This window comes from Anser cygnoides, chromosome 31 (genome assembly GCF_040182565.1).
Source record: "Anser cygnoides isolate HZ-2024a breed goose chromosome 31, Taihu_goose_T2T_genome, whole genome shotgun sequence".
Lineage (NCBI taxonomy): Eukaryota > Metazoa > Chordata > Aves > Anseriformes > Anatidae > Anser > Anser cygnoides.
Window position 1 is genome coordinate 3,519,495 of NC_089903.1, and position 17,286 is coordinate 3,536,780.

At 49.5% G+C, this 17,286-nt stretch overlaps 3 protein-coding genes across 3 annotated transcripts; 1 reads left to right on the plus strand and 2 right to left on the minus strand.

Moving 5' to 3' along the window:
- The first annotated feature begins 2,785 nt into the window (after positions 1-2,785).
- Positions 2,786-3,514, plus strand: LOC106049892 (olfactory receptor 14C36-like). The gene has a single exon (XM_048056474.2). It carries the CDS (start codon positions 2,786-2,788, stop codon positions 3,512-3,514), a length of 729 nt encoding a protein of 242 aa, XP_047912431.2.
- A 3,691-nt stretch (positions 3,515-7,205) lies between these two features.
- Positions 7,206-8,168, minus strand: LOC106049893 (olfactory receptor 14C36-like; the record flags this gene model as incomplete). The annotated part of the gene is made up of 1 exon (XM_066985159.1): positions 7,206-8,168. A coding segment is annotated over one exon (963 nt), but the record flags the coding sequence as incomplete, so codon positions are not given.
- Positions 8,169-14,711: 6,543 nt separating this feature from the next.
- Positions 14,712-15,644, minus strand: LOC106049894 (olfactory receptor 14C36). The gene has a single exon (XM_013202325.3). It carries the CDS (start codon positions 15,642-15,644, stop codon positions 14,712-14,714), a length of 933 nt encoding a protein of 310 aa, XP_013057779.3.
- Positions 15,645-17,286: the final 1,642 nt, after the last annotated feature.

Genomic DNA, 17,286 nt, shown 5'->3' on the forward strand with positions numbered 1-17,286 from the left:
TTTTGATGCCCAGCATGGGGCTCCATGGGTTTGAGATGACAATAGATTTGATTGGAGTCTGGTAACCTGAATTAACATCTGCTGTTATAGCTTTTCAGCAATGCATTGGCAGGCTCCTTTTCTTGACATAAGTCTTGCTTGCCCTATGTTCATTAGTGGCTACTTTTGCTTTTGTTGTTTGCTGTTCCCCTTATCATTTGACTCTGGTGTGCCCAGGAATGTTCTGATAGCAGCACTGGCCATGTACCTGGGCTGTCAGATGGCCAGGGCATTGCTGGTCTTCTGCTGCTGTAATGGACAGGCTGGAACTCGCAGGGGTACTTGAGTCAGAGGAACTGTAGCCTATGGATAAGTCCACATGGGGACATGTCCACCCCAAAGGGTCTATGGCAATGGATATGTCCACAGTGCAGAAGGTACTTCCCTGAAGGCATATTGGCCCAAGGATATGTCCACACTGGGGCAGGTACATCTGGAAGCCTCTAAGGCTGTTAATAATGCCGTGCCAGAAAACACAGAAGAGTGTGTGGCTGTGAATTAATCCGTGCTGAAGCACTCTGATGACCATGGAATAAGGCCATGGTAAAGCAGGCTCACCCTGATGTGACTGTGGCCATGGACAAGTCCACACCGTGCCTAGTACACCACTGAGGGCACCACTTGCTGTCTCTGGACACGTCAAGGATAAGAGGGTCATTAGGGGCAGTCAACATGGCTTCACCAAGGGGAAGTCGTGCTTGATCATGATCAACCTGATAGCCTTTTATGAGGACATAGCCAGGTGGATAGATGATGGAAAGGCAGTGGATGTGGTCTATCTTGATTTCAGTAGTGTTTGACACCGTCTCCCACAGCATCCTAGCAGCTAAACTGAGGAAGTGTGGTCTGGATGATTGGGTAGTGAGGTGGATTGTGAACTGGCTGAAGGGAAGAAGCCAGAGGGGTGTGGTCAATGGGACGTCCCCAGGGAGCCTGAGGGGGCTGCAAAAGTCATGCATTGGGCTGGGTCTCTGCTTCTGAGCTGAGTCAGGCTCCTGGGACCAAGGGAGCTCCTGGCAAGTGGGCAGCGCTGCAGAGAGACAGCTCTGCCCAGGAGCAGCTCCTCTGCACGGCATAGCAGGGCTGGGGGAACTGCCTGTAGGCACAGAGGGAAGATGAGCAAGGCAGAAGGGGAATAAAGGCAGTCAGGATGGTGAGAGCAGAGATGAGCTCATTGCAGGAGGAACCTTCACAGACCTTTACATGGTAAGTCTCTTGCCACAGAAAATGCAGTTCCTTGAAGTGTCTCCAAGACCTGGCACTTCTCTCCATGGGGAGGACCTGTCAGGGTGTCTCTCATTGTTTCTGCAGTGTGGAGGAGGACGTGCTCCAGAGCAGGGCTTCCCTGCTGCAGGGGCATCATCGTGCAAGAGAAAGTAAAGATTGGGTTTACCAGAAAATGTAGGAGTCTGCTTTGGATTTTCTCCTTTTGGGTGGCTGAGTGGGCAGTGGGAGATGGAATTCCTTTCTCCATTCTGGAGAAGACACTGAATCTCCAGCTCTTGCTAGCATGTGTCTGAGCATCTCCTTAGCCTCTGCACACAAAGAAATGTTTTATTTGCACAGTGCTCTGATGCCAGAAGATGTCTTCAAGGCAGAGCTGAGTGGGTGGGATGGATTCTGTGAGCCTGGGCAGGGAGGAGACATGGGGACAGAGAAGCAGCCGGCAGCAGGGACAGTTTCAAGAAGCAGGGAGCAATGCTACCACTTGGCATCACTCTGCTCAGCTGCACTGGAAAAGAGAGAAAAGTTTGCAATAAAGTTTTGCAAAACCAGAGGTTTTCTGCCCCATCATAGGAAGTGACCTTAGTGGCTGTAAGGGTATAAATTTGAAATAATTGGTTAATAAAAACCTCCTTCTCCAAATCATCTTATGGAGGCCAGGTTTTGAAGGTAGTGAACTGTTCCTCCCAGTGCTGGGTGTTACTTCAACACGGGAGGGTGTGAACACAAGGTCCCATTCTCCCTCACGTAGACACTGCAGATGTAATGCAAATGTAAAAATTCAAGTGAGAAAGAATCTGTTTCGGCAGTAAGTGACAGACGCAGACTGTTCAGAAGGGCAGAGTTGGAGGAGCTGAGTCCCTCCCAGGGCTCTGCCCTCTGCGAGGCAGCTGGCTGCATGCTAACCCCACCTCACTGCACTAAACAGGGACAATTCTCACAAGGTCACTGCAGCAAATACTTTTCACTTGTCTAAAGGCAGCCAATGCTGGGAAATCCTAAGGAAAAAAATTGGCTGTTTGTCACCACAAAAGTGAAGTGGGATTGACTTGGTTGGAGTCCATAGGCAGAGACCCTGCTGCTCGTGACGTATGGAGCAGAACAAAACTGAGCTGTCAAAACAGAGCTGAAGGAAGGTCCCAAGGACAAAGAGAAGCCCTTGTGGGAAAACTTTTATGGGAAATGGCATAGAATTAGCACAAAGAAGTCTGCCCTAACTTGCCTATATCTTCTCTTTCAACAATTCCTTCTAACCAAATGTTTTCTTGAGACTAGAGAGAAAAAAATGCCCAACAGCAGCTCCATCACCGAGTTCCTCCTGCTGGCATTCGCAGATACGCGGGAGCTGCAGCTCCTGCACTTCGGGCTCTTCCTGGGCATCTACCTGGCTGCCCTCCTGGGCAACGGCCTCATCCTCACCGCCGTAGCCTGCGACCACCGCCTCCACACCCCCATGTACTTCTTCCTCCTCAACCTCGCCCTCCTCGACCTGGGCTGCCTCTCCACCACTCTCCCCAAAGCCATGGCCAATTCCCTGAGAGACACCAGGGCCATTGCCTATGCAGGATGTGCAGCCCAGGTTTTTCTGTTTCTTTTCCTGATGACAGCAGAGTATTCTGTCCTCACCATCATGGCCTACGACCGCTACGTGGCCATCTGCCAGCCCCTGCACTACGGGACCCTCCTGGGCAGCAGAGCCTGTGCCACCATGGCAGCAGCTGCCTGGGGCAGTGGGGTTCTCAATGCTCTCCTGCACACTGCCAATACGTTTTCTCTTCCTCTCTGCCAAGGCAATGCTGTGGACCAGTTCTTCTGTGAAATCCCCCAGATCCTCAAGCTCTCCTGCTCAGACTTCTACATGAGGGAAGCTGGGCTTCTTGTGGCTAGTGTCTACATAGTCTCCATGTATTTTGTTTTCATCCTGGTGTCCTATGTGCAGATCTTCAGGGCTGTGCTGAGGATCCCCTCTGAGCAGGGCCGGCACAAAGCCTTTTCCACATGCCTCCCTCACCTGGTCATCGTCTCCCTGTTTCTTAGCACTGCCATGTTTGCCTGTCTGAAGCCTTCCTCCGTCTCCTCCCCAGCTCTAATTCTGGTGGTGTCATTTATATACTCGGTGGTGCCTCCAGTAGTGAACCCTCTCATCTATAGCATGAGAAATAAGGAAATCAAGAATGGTATAAAGAAAGTGATTTCATGGACATTTCTCAAGGGCAATAAACATCCTACTTTTCTTGACAAATGTCTGTGACAAATCTTAGTAACCGATTGCTGTCTTTTCCTTGGTTTGTCTTATTATTATACTTGTTATTATTGTTATTATTTTTGTTCTTATTGTTATTGCTGGTAATTATTATCTATCATATTATAATACATACTATTATATTATATTATTGCTGGTAATTATCTTATTTTTATTGCTGTTCTTATTGTTATTGCCTGATGCCTCTGCAGCCAGCTCCTTACCTGCCTTCCTGTCTGTCCTTTCCTATTCTTCTCACTGGAGATTTTCCACTGAGGCGGGGCATGGCTGAAAATGGACTTCAGTAGAGGCAACTTGGACTTAACAGAGAGCTGAGGAATGTATTTTATTTTGTAATCAGATCTATTTTTATCATTTTTTTTTCTTTCTTTTTGTTCTGGTAAGACAGAGGAACCCTGTGTCTGTGTGCAGCCAGTTCTACAAACAAAGCAGGTGGAAATTGGTGCAAAAACATTCAGTGGTAGCCTTGGGTGGGAAAAGCTCTGATTTTAACAGGACTAATGGGAATCCCAGGTGACTGATAGGAGAAATGGCAGATGGGGGGGGGCTTGGGTGAAGACTGCCTATCCAGTGTCTGACAAAAAGGATCTTGTTTTTCCTACATATTCAGATTTCATCATGCAACACCCTGGATCAATATGAATTGGAGATGGTTGAGATTGCATGTTCCCTAAGTGGAAAAATAAAGAAAAATGAAAATAGAAAACTTCTTGTTATTTATTTTGGAAATCTTCTCGGTTAGACTATAGTCATGGATTCTCTCTAATCAACCACACAAGAGCAGAAGAATTAGGGTAAGTTGTGCAGAGGCTTGTCTTGTTAGGGCGTTGTGCATTTTCATGAGCTCTCTGGTGCCAAGTTCCTGAACTGCAGCAACTGAAGGAAGATTGAAGAAGCCTCTGAGGAAGGCAGGCACAAGCCTCCATGTTAGTGGCTTCCCTGAGGGCCACCACCGATGATGAAGCCATGAAAGGATGTGCTCTGGAGATGGATTAAACTGGAGAGAGGCAAGAAGGCTGCAAGTCTTTAAGCAAACAGTGTCCCCTCATGACTGTTGGTTGCACAGGCAACAGTCATAGATGAGCAAACAAAGACATCTTTATTTCTGGGGGAGTCCCAGCCCCACCAAGGCCCTCAGCCATCCACACCACAGGCTCTCCCATGCTGTCCCATACCTGCAAACAGTTCTCCTGCAGGCTTTGACCACTATCGTGCTTACGTACCTCACTCTGACTCTGCCATCTCCCAAGTTTTATGCACCCTCAACCCCTCCACCCACCTTTTCCTTCCAACACAAAGCTCTGGTCTTCTGGGGATTTGCCATAGCTCATGAGTTCCACACTACTTGCCCAGCTTTTTATCAAAGACCTCCTAATGCTCCTCAGTCACCTGAGATGTCCCAGCCCCATGCTTGCTTGCTTCCTCAATTTAACTCTCTGTTCTAGAAATGAACTCCACACCCTCTTTCCTCTGCTGCCCTAACATAACGTTCAAATGGCTCCATCTCTGCACGGCCACTCCATGCTCTTTCAGACCTTCTTCTTGCCTGTAACACACTCACTGCTCTGCACACCCCCATCTTGCCCTGATGTCCCCCATGTCTCACCAACCTTCCCCTCTTCCCCTGAAGGAGTGGGACCTCACCTCAGGAGGTTTTTGCATGGATGTGCTTATTAAAACCTTCATGGCTCCTTTCCAGAGCTCAGAGGGCATGTTCCTGTCTGTAATACATCTTTGATCTGTCCAGACAGAGTTAATACTATTCATATTACCTGTACGGTGCAGTGTTTTGGTTTTCTAACCTGTGCTGATAACACACCGGTGATCTATCTATTGCTGAGCAGCTCTTACAGACCTACAAGGACTTCTTTCTTTGTCACTCTGCCCCCACCAGCAAGTCTGGTAGTTGATAAGGCACTGGGTGGAGGTGGGGATACAGCCAGGACAAATGACCAGAGGGAAGTTCGTGCCACATTATATCATGTTCAGCAATAAAACTGTGGCAGTCTTTCCAAGGAAATTGCTGCTCAGAGACTGGCTGGGACTCAATCTGCTGGTGGGAGGTGGTTTGTGATTGCTTTTTCATAATCCTTTTCCTTTCCTCTTTCCTCTTTCCTTCTCCTTCTCCTTCATCCAGTGGGTGCTTAGTGGCTGTCTGGGGCCAACAAGGAGGAGGCTGACTATGGTCCAAGGAAGCAGAGGCCAGTTAAATTCTAGGATCCCTGGTCTCCAGTCCTGGACATCCCCACCACCTCTCCCCAGGCCACCATGAGAGTCCTGGCCCAGTGACACAGCAGCCTGCCCTGAGCGGATGCCTTCAGAAATAGGTTTCTCTTTGTCACTTTTTCCTCTCCGCAGGCACAGAATGCTCCTTTGCTCTTGTTCAGGGACATCCCAGCTCCCCAGATAGCCGTTCCCAGAGGAGTATGTCCATATGGCCTGAACCCCCCCTGGTTCCTTCCCCATACTCCTATCAGGACCACAGTCTGGTGGTGCTGTGCTGCAGAGCGAGGGCTGTGGTGCCCTGGGGCCACAGGGTGACCCTGCACTGGCTGTACTGGTCAGGGTGGGAAGCAGACTCAGCCAGATGGAAATCACTCCTGCTATGCCCCTTTTCATCTTCCACGATGGCTCAGCAGCCCAGGGTGTTGCTTGGCAGGACCATGGGGTATGTCTAATGACACAAGAGGCAGGCGAGTTCTGCACTAGATCTAGTCTGTGGAGTTTGAAAGGTGGTATCCTGAATTACCCTTTGGTCTTATGTGTCCCCTTTGGTCTTATGTGCCCTTGCCTGCTGGTTCCTCGTGCCCTGTCCTGGCATTGTAGAGCCCTCATTAGCCTGTGAGCTCCTCAGGTTCACCTTTCCTTTGGGGCACTCCACCTTAGATGGTCACTTATTCTGTGGAGTGCCACTCACCGCCCACCCAGATCTGCATGTTGTCCCTAGAGGTCCTCTGATATCTCCTGGCAGCTTCAGACACCTTTCCAGGATGGCATCTGCCAGCAGCCCTACTGCAGGGAGGACAGAACTTGGCATATACGTCAAAGACCATCGCCTGGTTTTGGCTAGGATAGAGTTAATTTTCCTCCTCGTAGCTGGTATGGTGTTGTGTTTGGGATTTAGGATGACAATAATGTTGATAACACCCTGATGTTATCAGTGAAAATGAGAGCATCAACGAAATGAGAGCAGTATTGACAAGACCACATACTGCTGCAGTCCTTGGCCATGGCTCCAGGGAAGCAGCAGCCCCAGATGGAAGGCAGCAGAGAGGGAGAACCCACTGGGCAGTGAGAGGCAACTCTGAAGGCCACCTGGGCAGCTCCTCCCTGTTCCAGCTGAGCTCAGAGCCCCTCAGCCCCTCCTGAACGCTGGGGCTGCTCCCCAGCTCCAGAGGAGATGGGAAGAGGTGGAAGGTAAAACTGATCATTTTCTCCTGGTTTCTGTAGTTTTCCAAGCAGCCTGGTTCCTTATGTATATAAGGTTAGCTGCTCAGGAAAAATGCCACAGGTATAAGGATAAGGATGAAGTTAGATGATTAATATTATTTAATTGGAATTACTAGTCATAGGTATAACAAAGAAGGAACAACAACAATAAAATAAAATAAAATAAAATTTAAAAAAAAAGGTGGGATTTTTGTGAATTCCTGGAAATCATAAGAGGCTGATGGGCACCTTAGTGACCCTGAACTAGCATTTGTTCCAATATTGTCTGCAGAGCTTCGTTGAGCATCTTGTTCCTCATGCTGTAGATGAGAGGATTCACTGCTGGAGGCACCACCACATACAGCACAGTCACAAACAGATCCAGGGATGGGGAGGAGATGGAGGGGGGCTTCAGATAGGAAAACATGCCAGTGCTGACAAACAAGGAGACCACGACCAAGTGAGGGAGGCACATGGAAAAGACTTTGTGCCGTCCCTGCTGTGAGGGGATCCTCAGCACGGCCCTGAAGATCTGCACATAGGAGAGCACAATGAAAATAAAACACCCAAAGGCTAAACATCCACTAGCCACAAGAAGCCCAGCTTCTCTCATGTAGGAGTCTGAGCAGGAGAGCTTGAGGATCTGGGGGATTTCACAGAAGAACTGGTCCACAGCATTGCCATGGCAGAGAGGAAGAGAAAATGTATTGGCAGTGTGCAGGACAGCATTGATAAACCCATAGCCCCAGGCAGCTGCTGCCATGGTGGCACAGGCTCTGCTGCCCAGGAGAGTCCCGTAGTGCAGGGGCTTGCAGATGGCCACGTAGCGGTCGTAGGCCATGATGGTGAGGAGACAACACTCTGCTGTGATGAAGAAAGGAAGCAGTAAGATCTGTGCAGCACATCCTGCATAGGAGATGGCCCTGGTGTCTCTCAGGGAATTGACCATGGATTTGGGGAGAGTGGTGGAGATGGATCCCATGTCAAGGAGGGCGAGGTTGAGGAGGAAGAAGTACATGGGGGTGTGGAGGCGGTGGTCGCAGGCTACGGCAGTGAGGATGAGGCCGTTGCCCAGGAGGGCAGCCAGGTAGATGCCCAGGAAGAGCCCGAAGTGCAGGAGCTGCAGCTCCCGCGTGTCTGCGAATGCCAGCAGGAGGAACTCGGTGATGGAGCTGCTGTTGGGCATCTGCTGCCTGTGGGTATGGGGGTTTGTACAATGTCAAAAAGTCAGTGCGAAGTGTGGACAGGCTTCTGTGAGGAAAAATTCCTCCACTTCTTACAGACCCCACCCGCACAGTCTCTGTCCTCCAGGAGCACCTCCATTCAGATCCCTGGTTCAGCTCTGTCTTATTGCTTGCTGGGTGTGCAATGGAGAGCAGGGGACTCTGCTGTGGGCTCCGGAGGAGTCAGTATTGTTGTGCAGCGTCAGGTAAATTGGAACCAGGAATCACCTCTAGTTAAATCACGGTATCCAAGAGCGTCTCCCACCTCACCAGATTGCAGAACAAAGCTGTGGGTATTTAATTTGGTTTATTTTGTTCCTGTTGCCTCCATAACACCTGAGAAGTGTTTCTTGCAGGTAGACATCCTTGGCATTACCACCGTACTCCAAGTGCTGTATGGAGAGACGTGGGAGGCAAAAGGATAGATCCTTGGTGCAGAGGGACTATAGCCACTATGTCCATCAGTCTAGCTCTCAACTGCCCTGTGTTGGCAACTCTTTGAGCTTGAGGATGATCAAACTGAGATATTCCCCTGAAATGAAATTTGGCACTGCTGAGAGCAGAGGAATCCAATTTCATAGAGCAGTTCTTCAAAAACCCCTCCCTAGTGGAAACCTGTGTACTTCCGTGTGTCCAAAAATTAGGGTGTCCTTGAGATAATGTCAGCTTCATCCCCACCCAAGTGACTGCATTGCTGAACCCCACAGGTCAGAAGGGGGTTTGAGCACCCTGTTCCCATGGACACATCTGTATGGCAGGATTGTATGGGTTGAGCCCCCCCCATCCCACCTGAGAAGAACAGCACCTGCAGAGCTGGGTGGAGAGACAAGGAAAGCTGTCATGATCCTCCTGCCAGGGAGGGACAGATGGACACTCAGGAGAGCCTCCTCTCCCGCCCTGGACCCTATGGCCTTAAGGGGTCTCTACTGGGTAGAAGAGGAGACCCAGCAGTTTGTCTGGAGAAAGGCATGTTCACTGAAGGCTGACTGGGGGGTCCCCAACTCCCCCCTCCCAGCCTGGGAGCCCCGGGGCATCATGGTGTGTGCAGGTACTTAGGAGGCTGGAAAGCTGATTCCTGCTGCCTAAAAGCCATGTGGGACTGGTATTTGATGCTTAGAGACTGAGGTGCCTGTCAGTGAAACAGATTTCAACTTTTAATCCCTTCTTAAAAATTCTAACGTGTCACCGTCCCCAACTATGTGTAGAAAACTGACAGGTCCTCCCCATGGAGAGATGTGCCAGGTCTAGGAGACACTTCAAGGAACTGCATTTTCTGTGGCAAGAGACTTACCATGTAAAGGTCTGTGAAGATTCCTCCTGCGATGAGCTTATCCCTGCTCTCACCATCCTGACTGCCTTTATTCCCCTTCTGCCTTGCTCATCTTCCCTCTGTGCCTGCAGGCAGTGCCTCCAGCCCTGCTGTGCCGTGCAGAGGAGCTGCTCCTGGGCAGAGCTGTCTCTCTGCAGCGCTGCCCACTTGCCAGGAGCTCCCTTGGTCCCAGGAGCCTGACTCAGCTCAGCAGCAGAGACCCAGCCCAAAGCATCTCTTTTTCTGCCACTATTGGTCCATGGAGATGTCTCTGGGGCTCCAGGAGAAACCATTGTGAAAGACACTGACATAACCACTTATCTCAGCTGGGGAGAGACATTTCTTTCATGCAGTGTCACTGCTTATATCTCACGAAGAATTATGTTTAAGAATCATCTTTCCTAGGAGGGATCTCCTTTACTGCTGCTGAGGAAAGAGATTCAACTGAGTCAAAAAAAGCATTTCATTCTGGGCTTGCCATTCTGGAGGTGGAAGGAGACAGCTCTCTCTTATGCACCCCACAAGCCCTCAGAGTGGGATTCCTCTTGCCCCAATTCAGGCAAGCATGAAATAAGTACTTGCATTTGAGCTCCTTGTCTCATCTCCCATGCTAATTAATGGTGATGGAGAGTAGGGCCAGTTGTTCTGATGCAAACACCTGGTAACATTTGTGGAGCCAGTATTGGTTCAAGGCACGTGCAGGTAATTAAGAGATAAGGGATCATTATTAAGTATGAAAGAGATTTCCTTTGGCCAACTGAAATAGATGATGCCCATGTTTAGGACAAGTGAATCTTGCCTTGTTTGTTATTTTCTGGGTAGCATAGGCAGTTGTCATGGTTTTGGCATGATTATTGTCAAATTACCTTTATAGAGGCTCATATGACGTTACATTTTGGATTTTTGATGAAAATAGCAATGATAACACACTGATGTGTTACAGCAGTGCTCACACAGAGCCAAGGACTTTTCTGCTTCTCCTGCTGCCCTACCAGCGAGGAGGCTGGGGGTGCACCAGAAGCTGGGAGGGGACAGAGCCAGGAGCTGACCTGGGCTGACCAAAGTCAGTCCATACCATGCGACATCATGCTCAGCAATAAAAGCTGGGGTAAAGGAGGAAGGGGGCACACTAGGAATGATGGCATTTGTCCTCCAAGAAACCATTACAGGTGACGAGCCTGGCTTTCCTGGAAGTGGCTGAACATCTGCCTGCCAATGGGAAGTAGCGAATGAATTCTTTGTTTTGCTTTGCTTGTGTGCGTGGATTTTGCTTTGCCTAGTGAACTGTCTGTATCTGAACCCATGTGTTCTCACACTTTTACCTTTCTGATTTTCTCCCCATCCCACCTGGGATGAGTGGGTGAGTGGCTGTGCGATGCTCAGCTGCCTTCTGGTGCTAAACCAAAACAGTTCTTTGGGGCACAAAGGGTTCGGACAATGACAGATTTGAGTGTGGAGACCAAATTTATCGATGTCATAGTGGTTTGGCTGCTAATTGGCAGTCTCCTGTGTTTGCCACAGGGCTTCCATGCCTTTCTGTATGTATATGAGATTCCAGTGCTTTTTAGTGGCTGCTTTTGAATCTGCTGTTTGTTCTACTCCTTCTCATCTTTCTTTGCTGTGCCTGGGAACATTCTCATAAGAGCCACGGCCATGTGCCCGGACTGGTGGATGGCCAGGGCACTGCTGCTGTTCCTGTGCTGCTTGTACTGGACAGGCTGGAACTCCAGTGTGAACTTGAGTCAGAGGAACTGTGACCTGTGGGTGATTCCACATGGCAGCACGCACAACCCAAAGCATCTGTGTCCATGGACAAGTCCACTCCAGAGCAAAGTATGCCTCGAGGCATCTGTGGCCATGGAGAAGTCCATGTCGTAGTAGGTACACCTTGCAGTGTCTGTGCCCGTGCATAAGGCCATGGCAGAAGACCTCAGAGCATCTGTGGCCATGGGTAAGTCCTCAACACAGCAGGTAGACTTCTGAAGGGACTGTGGCTTATGGATAAGGCCATGCCGGAGGAGGTACACCTCTAAGAGGCTGTGGCCAATAGACACTGGATGGAGCAGGGGTGATGGGAGGAGGTCATTGCAATGTTAAATTCTGTAGCCTGGTCTGAAGGGACCAGGGATGGAGATTATGACGGATGTACTTTCAAATTGTTGTAACTCGTGATCGGAGTTGCATGTTATAGGAAGTCCAACAGCAGAAATGACTGGAAATTACAGAGTATGAACAAGATGCACTTTAAGTAAAATCACTGAATATCCCAAGTTGGAAGGGACCCATAAGGACCATTGAGTCCAACTCCTGGCTCCACACAGGTCTACCCAGAAATTCAGACCGTATGACTAAAAGCACAGGGCAAACGCTTCTTAAACTCTGACAGGCTTGGTGCCGTGACCATGTCCCTGGGGAGCCTGTTCCCATGTGCAACCACCCTTCTCGGTGAAGAACCTCTTCATGATATCCTGCCTGAACCTCCCCTGTCGACCTTAAAGACCATCTAGTTACATACCCCTGCCATAGGCAGGGATGCCACCCACTAGATCAGGATGCCCAGAGCCTTGTCCAACCTAGCCATGAACACCTCCAGGGATGGAGCATCCACAACTTCTCTGGGCAACCTGTTCCAGTGCCTCACCACCCTCCAAGTAAAGAATTTCCTCCTAATATCTAATCTAAATCTCCCTTCTTTTAGTTTAAAACCATTCCCTGTCATTATCTGATTGAGCAAAGAGTCACTCTCCATCTAAATACCCTTTAAGTACTGAAAAGCTGCAATGGGGTCACCCCGAAGCCTTCTCTTCTCCAGGCTGAACATCCCCAGCTCTCAGCTTTTCTCCATAGGAGAGGTGCTCCACTCCTCTGATCATCTTCGTGGAACTCCTCTGGACCCGTTCTAACAGGTCCGCATCCTTCTTGTACTGGGGGATCCTGACCTGGACTTCAGGTGGGGTCTCACAAGAGCAGAGCAGAGCGGGACAATCCCCTCCCTTCACCTGCTGGTCACCCCTCTGTTGATGCTGCTCAGGATGCAGTTGCCCTTCTGGACTTCAAGCACTCACTGCTGGCTCATGTCGAGCTTTTCATCTACCAGAACCCCCAAGTCCTTCTCCTCAGGGCTGCTCTCGATGAGCCCTTCACCCAGCCTGTCCTCATGTCTGGGATTGCCCTGTTCTTGCACTCCACTCAGCCTTTAACACCTCTCTCCTTCTTGCCCCCTCATCTCCTGCAGGCAGTGCCCCCAGCCCTGCTGCGTGGTGCAGAGGAGCTGCTGCTGGGCAAAGCATCCCAGGAGCCCAGCCCAACTCAGGAGCAGAGGACCATGACATGACTTTCACTGTATCACCACCCCCCTCAGGCATTTATCTGGCCTCTCCTCGAGCGTGCACAAAATACTCTTGTCTAACCTTCCACGGTAAATAATAGATATTGTAGAGTAGAAGTGAGCTGATCAAACACAAACTCAGTGCCAGAGGTGATCCAAGATATTTGCAGGTATCTGCAAGCTCTAATGCAGTATTTTTGGGAGTCAGGGCAGCATCTGGGGCCTGGTGGGAAATCCCTTTGGCAGGTGAAATGGAAGCAGATGCACACATGTAGGACAACTGAACCTTCTCCCTGCTTGTTATATTCAGGGCAGCCTGTGGAGGTATTTAGCTGAGGAAATGGAGTCATGTGCCTTAGGTAGAGGTAAGTCTATGTTTCTTCACTGTGGGCTGTACATTTAACATGTCCTTTAAATTGGATTTAAGCTAGATTTAAACTAGATTTGAAGGGGGAAAGGGATAAAATCAGGCTTACCAGTCATAATCTATGGGATGGCACACCAGAATTTGAGGGACTGTGTGCTAGTGTGGTCCTTCAATCTGCTCCACAAGGTGCTGGGTACAATAAATTACAATTGAAATGTTTCTGCACCAATGTACACAGCATGACAAACAAGCAAGAGGAGCTAGAAACTTTGGCTCAGTCCCCCACTTGCAAAATCATTGCCATAAACAAAACTTGGTGGGAAGAGTTCTGTGACTGATTGTTGTGGCTTAACCTGCCAGGGAGCTCAGCACCACTCAATCCCCCTCATTGGGATCAGGGAAAGAATCAGAAAAAAAAAGGTAAAACTCATAGGTTGAAATAAAGACCGTTTAATAGGACAGAAAAAAAGAAGGGATAATAATAATAATAATAATGATAAAAGAATATACAGTACAACTGAATTGCTTACCAGCCACTGACCAATGCCCAGTCCATCCCTGAGCAGTGGCAGCCCCCCAGACAACTCCCCCCAGAGAAGCTAAGTCATTGACTTAGTAAAAGCTCTGCTCTGCAGCAAAGAAAATGTCATTGAGTTATCTGCATTATTCTCATCCTAAATCCAAAATACGGCACCATACCAGCTACTAGGAAGAAAACTAACTCTATCCCAGCTGAAACCAGGACAATGGTATGCTGCAGTGGATGGTTATAGCCTCTTCAGGAGAAATAAGCAGGGCAGACAGGTGGTGGGGTGGCACTGTATGTAATGGAGGGGCTGGACTGTACAGGGCTTGCAGTTGGTGATGATATGGTTGAGAGCCTCTGGGTAAGGACTAAGGGAAAAGCAAATAAAGCATGTGGTGTTGTGGGAGTCTACTATAGGCCACTCAGCCAGCATGATGACAATCAGAAAATTATTCTATAGGAAATGAGGGGAAATCTGTAGATCAGCTGCCTTTGTCCTTATGGGTGACTTCAACTTGCCAGATGTTAACTGGGAATACCATACAGCTGATACAAACTGGTCCAGGAAATTTCTAATTCACACTGATAACTTCTTGGTACAGATATTAAGGGAGATGACTAGGAAAGGTGCCCTCCTGTATGTGTTGCTTTTAAATAGAGATGGTCTCATGGGTGAAGTGGTGATTAGTGTCTGTCTTGGCCACAGTAAGAGTGAAGCAGTCAACTTTAAAATCTTTGGTGGTTGAAGAAAAACTGCCACCAAAACATTGACCTTGGATATTGGGAGAGCAGATTTCCGGCTGCTCAGAGAAGTAGTTAGTAAGGTCTGCTGGGAATCTACTTTTAAAGGTGTTGGGGGTCATCTGTGCTGGTCGCTATGGAAGGAAAGCAAACAAAGACAAAACGAAGAAAAAATGGGAAGAAAAGAAAAAAACTATGGACAAAGACAGTCCTGGGTTTTCATGTGAAATTCTGGGAATCATATGAGCAGCAGAGTACTTTATTAACACTGAAATACTGTACATTCCCTCGTTTTCTTCAGGGCATCCTTGATCTCCTGGTTCCTCATGCTGTAGATGAGGGGGTTCAGTGCTGGAGGCACCACCGAGTACAGAACTGCCATCACCAGGTCCAGGGATGGGGAGGGGACGGAGGGGGGCTTCAGGTAGGAAAACATGCCAGTGCTGACAAACAGGGAGACCACAGCCAGGTGAGGGAGGCACGTGGAAAAAGCTTTGTGCCGTCCCTGTTGTGAGGGGATCCTCAGCACGGCCCTGAAGATCTGCACATAGGACACCAGGATGAAAATAAAACATACAAAGTCGACAAGGACACTAATCACAAGAAGTCCAGCTTCTCTGAGGTAGGAGTCTGAGCAGGAGAGCTTGAGGATCTGGGGGATTTCACAGAAAAATTGATCCACAGCATTGCCTTGGCAGAGAGGAAGAGAAAACGTATTGGCAGTGTGCAGGAGAGCATTGAGAACCCCACTGCCCCAGGCAGCTGCTGCCATGGTGGCACAGGCTCTGCTGCCCAGGAGGGTCCCGTAGTGCAGGGGCTTGCAGATGGCCACGTAGCGGTCGTAGGCCATGATGGTGAGGAGACAACACTCTGCTGTGATGAAGAAGGCAAAGAGAAAGACCTGGGCAGTGCATCCAGAGTAGGAAATAGCCCTGGTGTCCCTCAGGGAGTTGACCATGGCTTTGGGGAGAGTGGTGGAGATGCAGCCCAGGTCGAGGAGGGCGAGGTTGAGGAGGAAGAAGTACATGGGGGTGTGGAGGCGGTGGTCGCAGGCTACGGCGGTGAGGATGAGGCCGTTGCCCAGGAGGGCAGCCAGGTAGATGCCCAGGAAGAGCCCGAAGTGCAGGAGCTGCAGCTCCCGCGTGTCTGCGAATGCCAGCAGGAGGAACTTGGTGATGGAGCTGCTGTTGGACATTTGCTGTTTCTGACCATGGGTGCCTGTCCAAGGAGGAAAAGTCAATGACAAGTGAGGACAGACTAATCCATTTCTCACAGCCTCTGTCCTTTCAGGAAGAACTTCATCCAACTGCCTGGATGGAGTTCTGAATTATTGCTTCCTGAGGGTGCAGTGGTGAGTAGGGGACTCTGCTGTGGGCTCTAGAGAAGTCCATCCTGCTTTGCAGCAAGAACATTGGAGCCGGGAGTGATTTCTGGTTAAATACACTTATGACATCAAAGACCTTTGCAGTATTGCTGCTCCCAACTCACCAGACTGCAGATCTACGCTGTGGGGACTATGTTTTGTTTCTTTTGTTCCTGTTGCCCTGGTCAAACCTGAGGAGTGTTTTTTGCAGGTAGACATCCTTGGCATTTCCACCATGCTGCTGCAAGTGCTATATTAGTATTCCTGGGAGGCAATGGGACAGAATCTTAGTGCAGAGTGAGGAGAGTCTCCCCATCTGTCTTGGTCTCAACTGCCTTGTGCTGGCAACTCTTTAAGCTAGTTCATGATCACACTCAGGTGTTCCCCTGAAAGGGAATTAGGCAGTGATGGGAGCTGTGCAATTTTAAATAGCATTTCTTCAAAATTCTCCTTAATAGAAAGTCAGCTTCATCCCCAACCCAAGGACTGCATTGCTGAGCCCCACAGGTTAGAAGGGAACTTGGACACCTTGATTGCATGGACACTTCTGTATGGCAGGACCTGCAAGATGCATGCCTGAGCTGCAGCTGAGCTTCTCTGTCCCCAGACAATCTGAGGAGAACAGCAGCAGGACAACTGAGTGGAGAGAGAAGGAGAACTGTCACAATGCTCCTGCCAGGGGAGGGACGCAAGGCCAGGGAGGGACAGATGGACATTCGGGAGCGTCTACTCTACTGGGGCTCGGGCTGCAGAGGAGGCAGCTTATGCCTCAGTCCCCATGGCCTTAAGGGCAGAGGCTTTGCTGGGTGGGAGAGAAAACGAGGGGGGCTTTTTTGGGGAAAAACATGTTCATTGAAGGACTGACCGGGAGGTGTCCAAATCCCCCCTCCCATCTTTTGCTATCAGCACCTAAATTTTTACCTTCCACCCCCCCAACAAGGGAATCAAGCTTAGAAAACTGAAAGCACAGAGCCCTTCCCTTCCAGGCAATGCCTAGAAAAGGGATTAGGGAAGAGTACCCAGCAGAAATGTCGTAGAATCATAGAATGTTTTAGGTTGGAAGACCCACATAATTCCACCTCCCTGCCATGGGCCTTCCAGTAGACCAGGCTGCTCAAAATTCCACCCAACCTGGCCTTGAATGCTCCCAGGGATGTGGCATCAGCAACTTCTCTGTACAACCTGTTCCACTGACTCACCACCATCATAGCAAAGAATTTCTTCCTTATATCTACTCCAAATCTATCCTCTTTTAGTTTAAAGTCACTACCCCTTGTTCTGTCACTACACCCCCTGACAAACAGTCCCTCCTCAGCTTTCCTGTAGGTCCCCTTTAGGTACTGGAAGGCTGCAATGAGGTCTCCCCAGAACCTTCTTTTCAGCAGGCTGAATAACCCAGCCTGTCTCCACGGGAGAGGTGCTTCAGTCCTCTGAACATCCTTGTCACCACGGTGAATAACAAACGCAAGTAGAG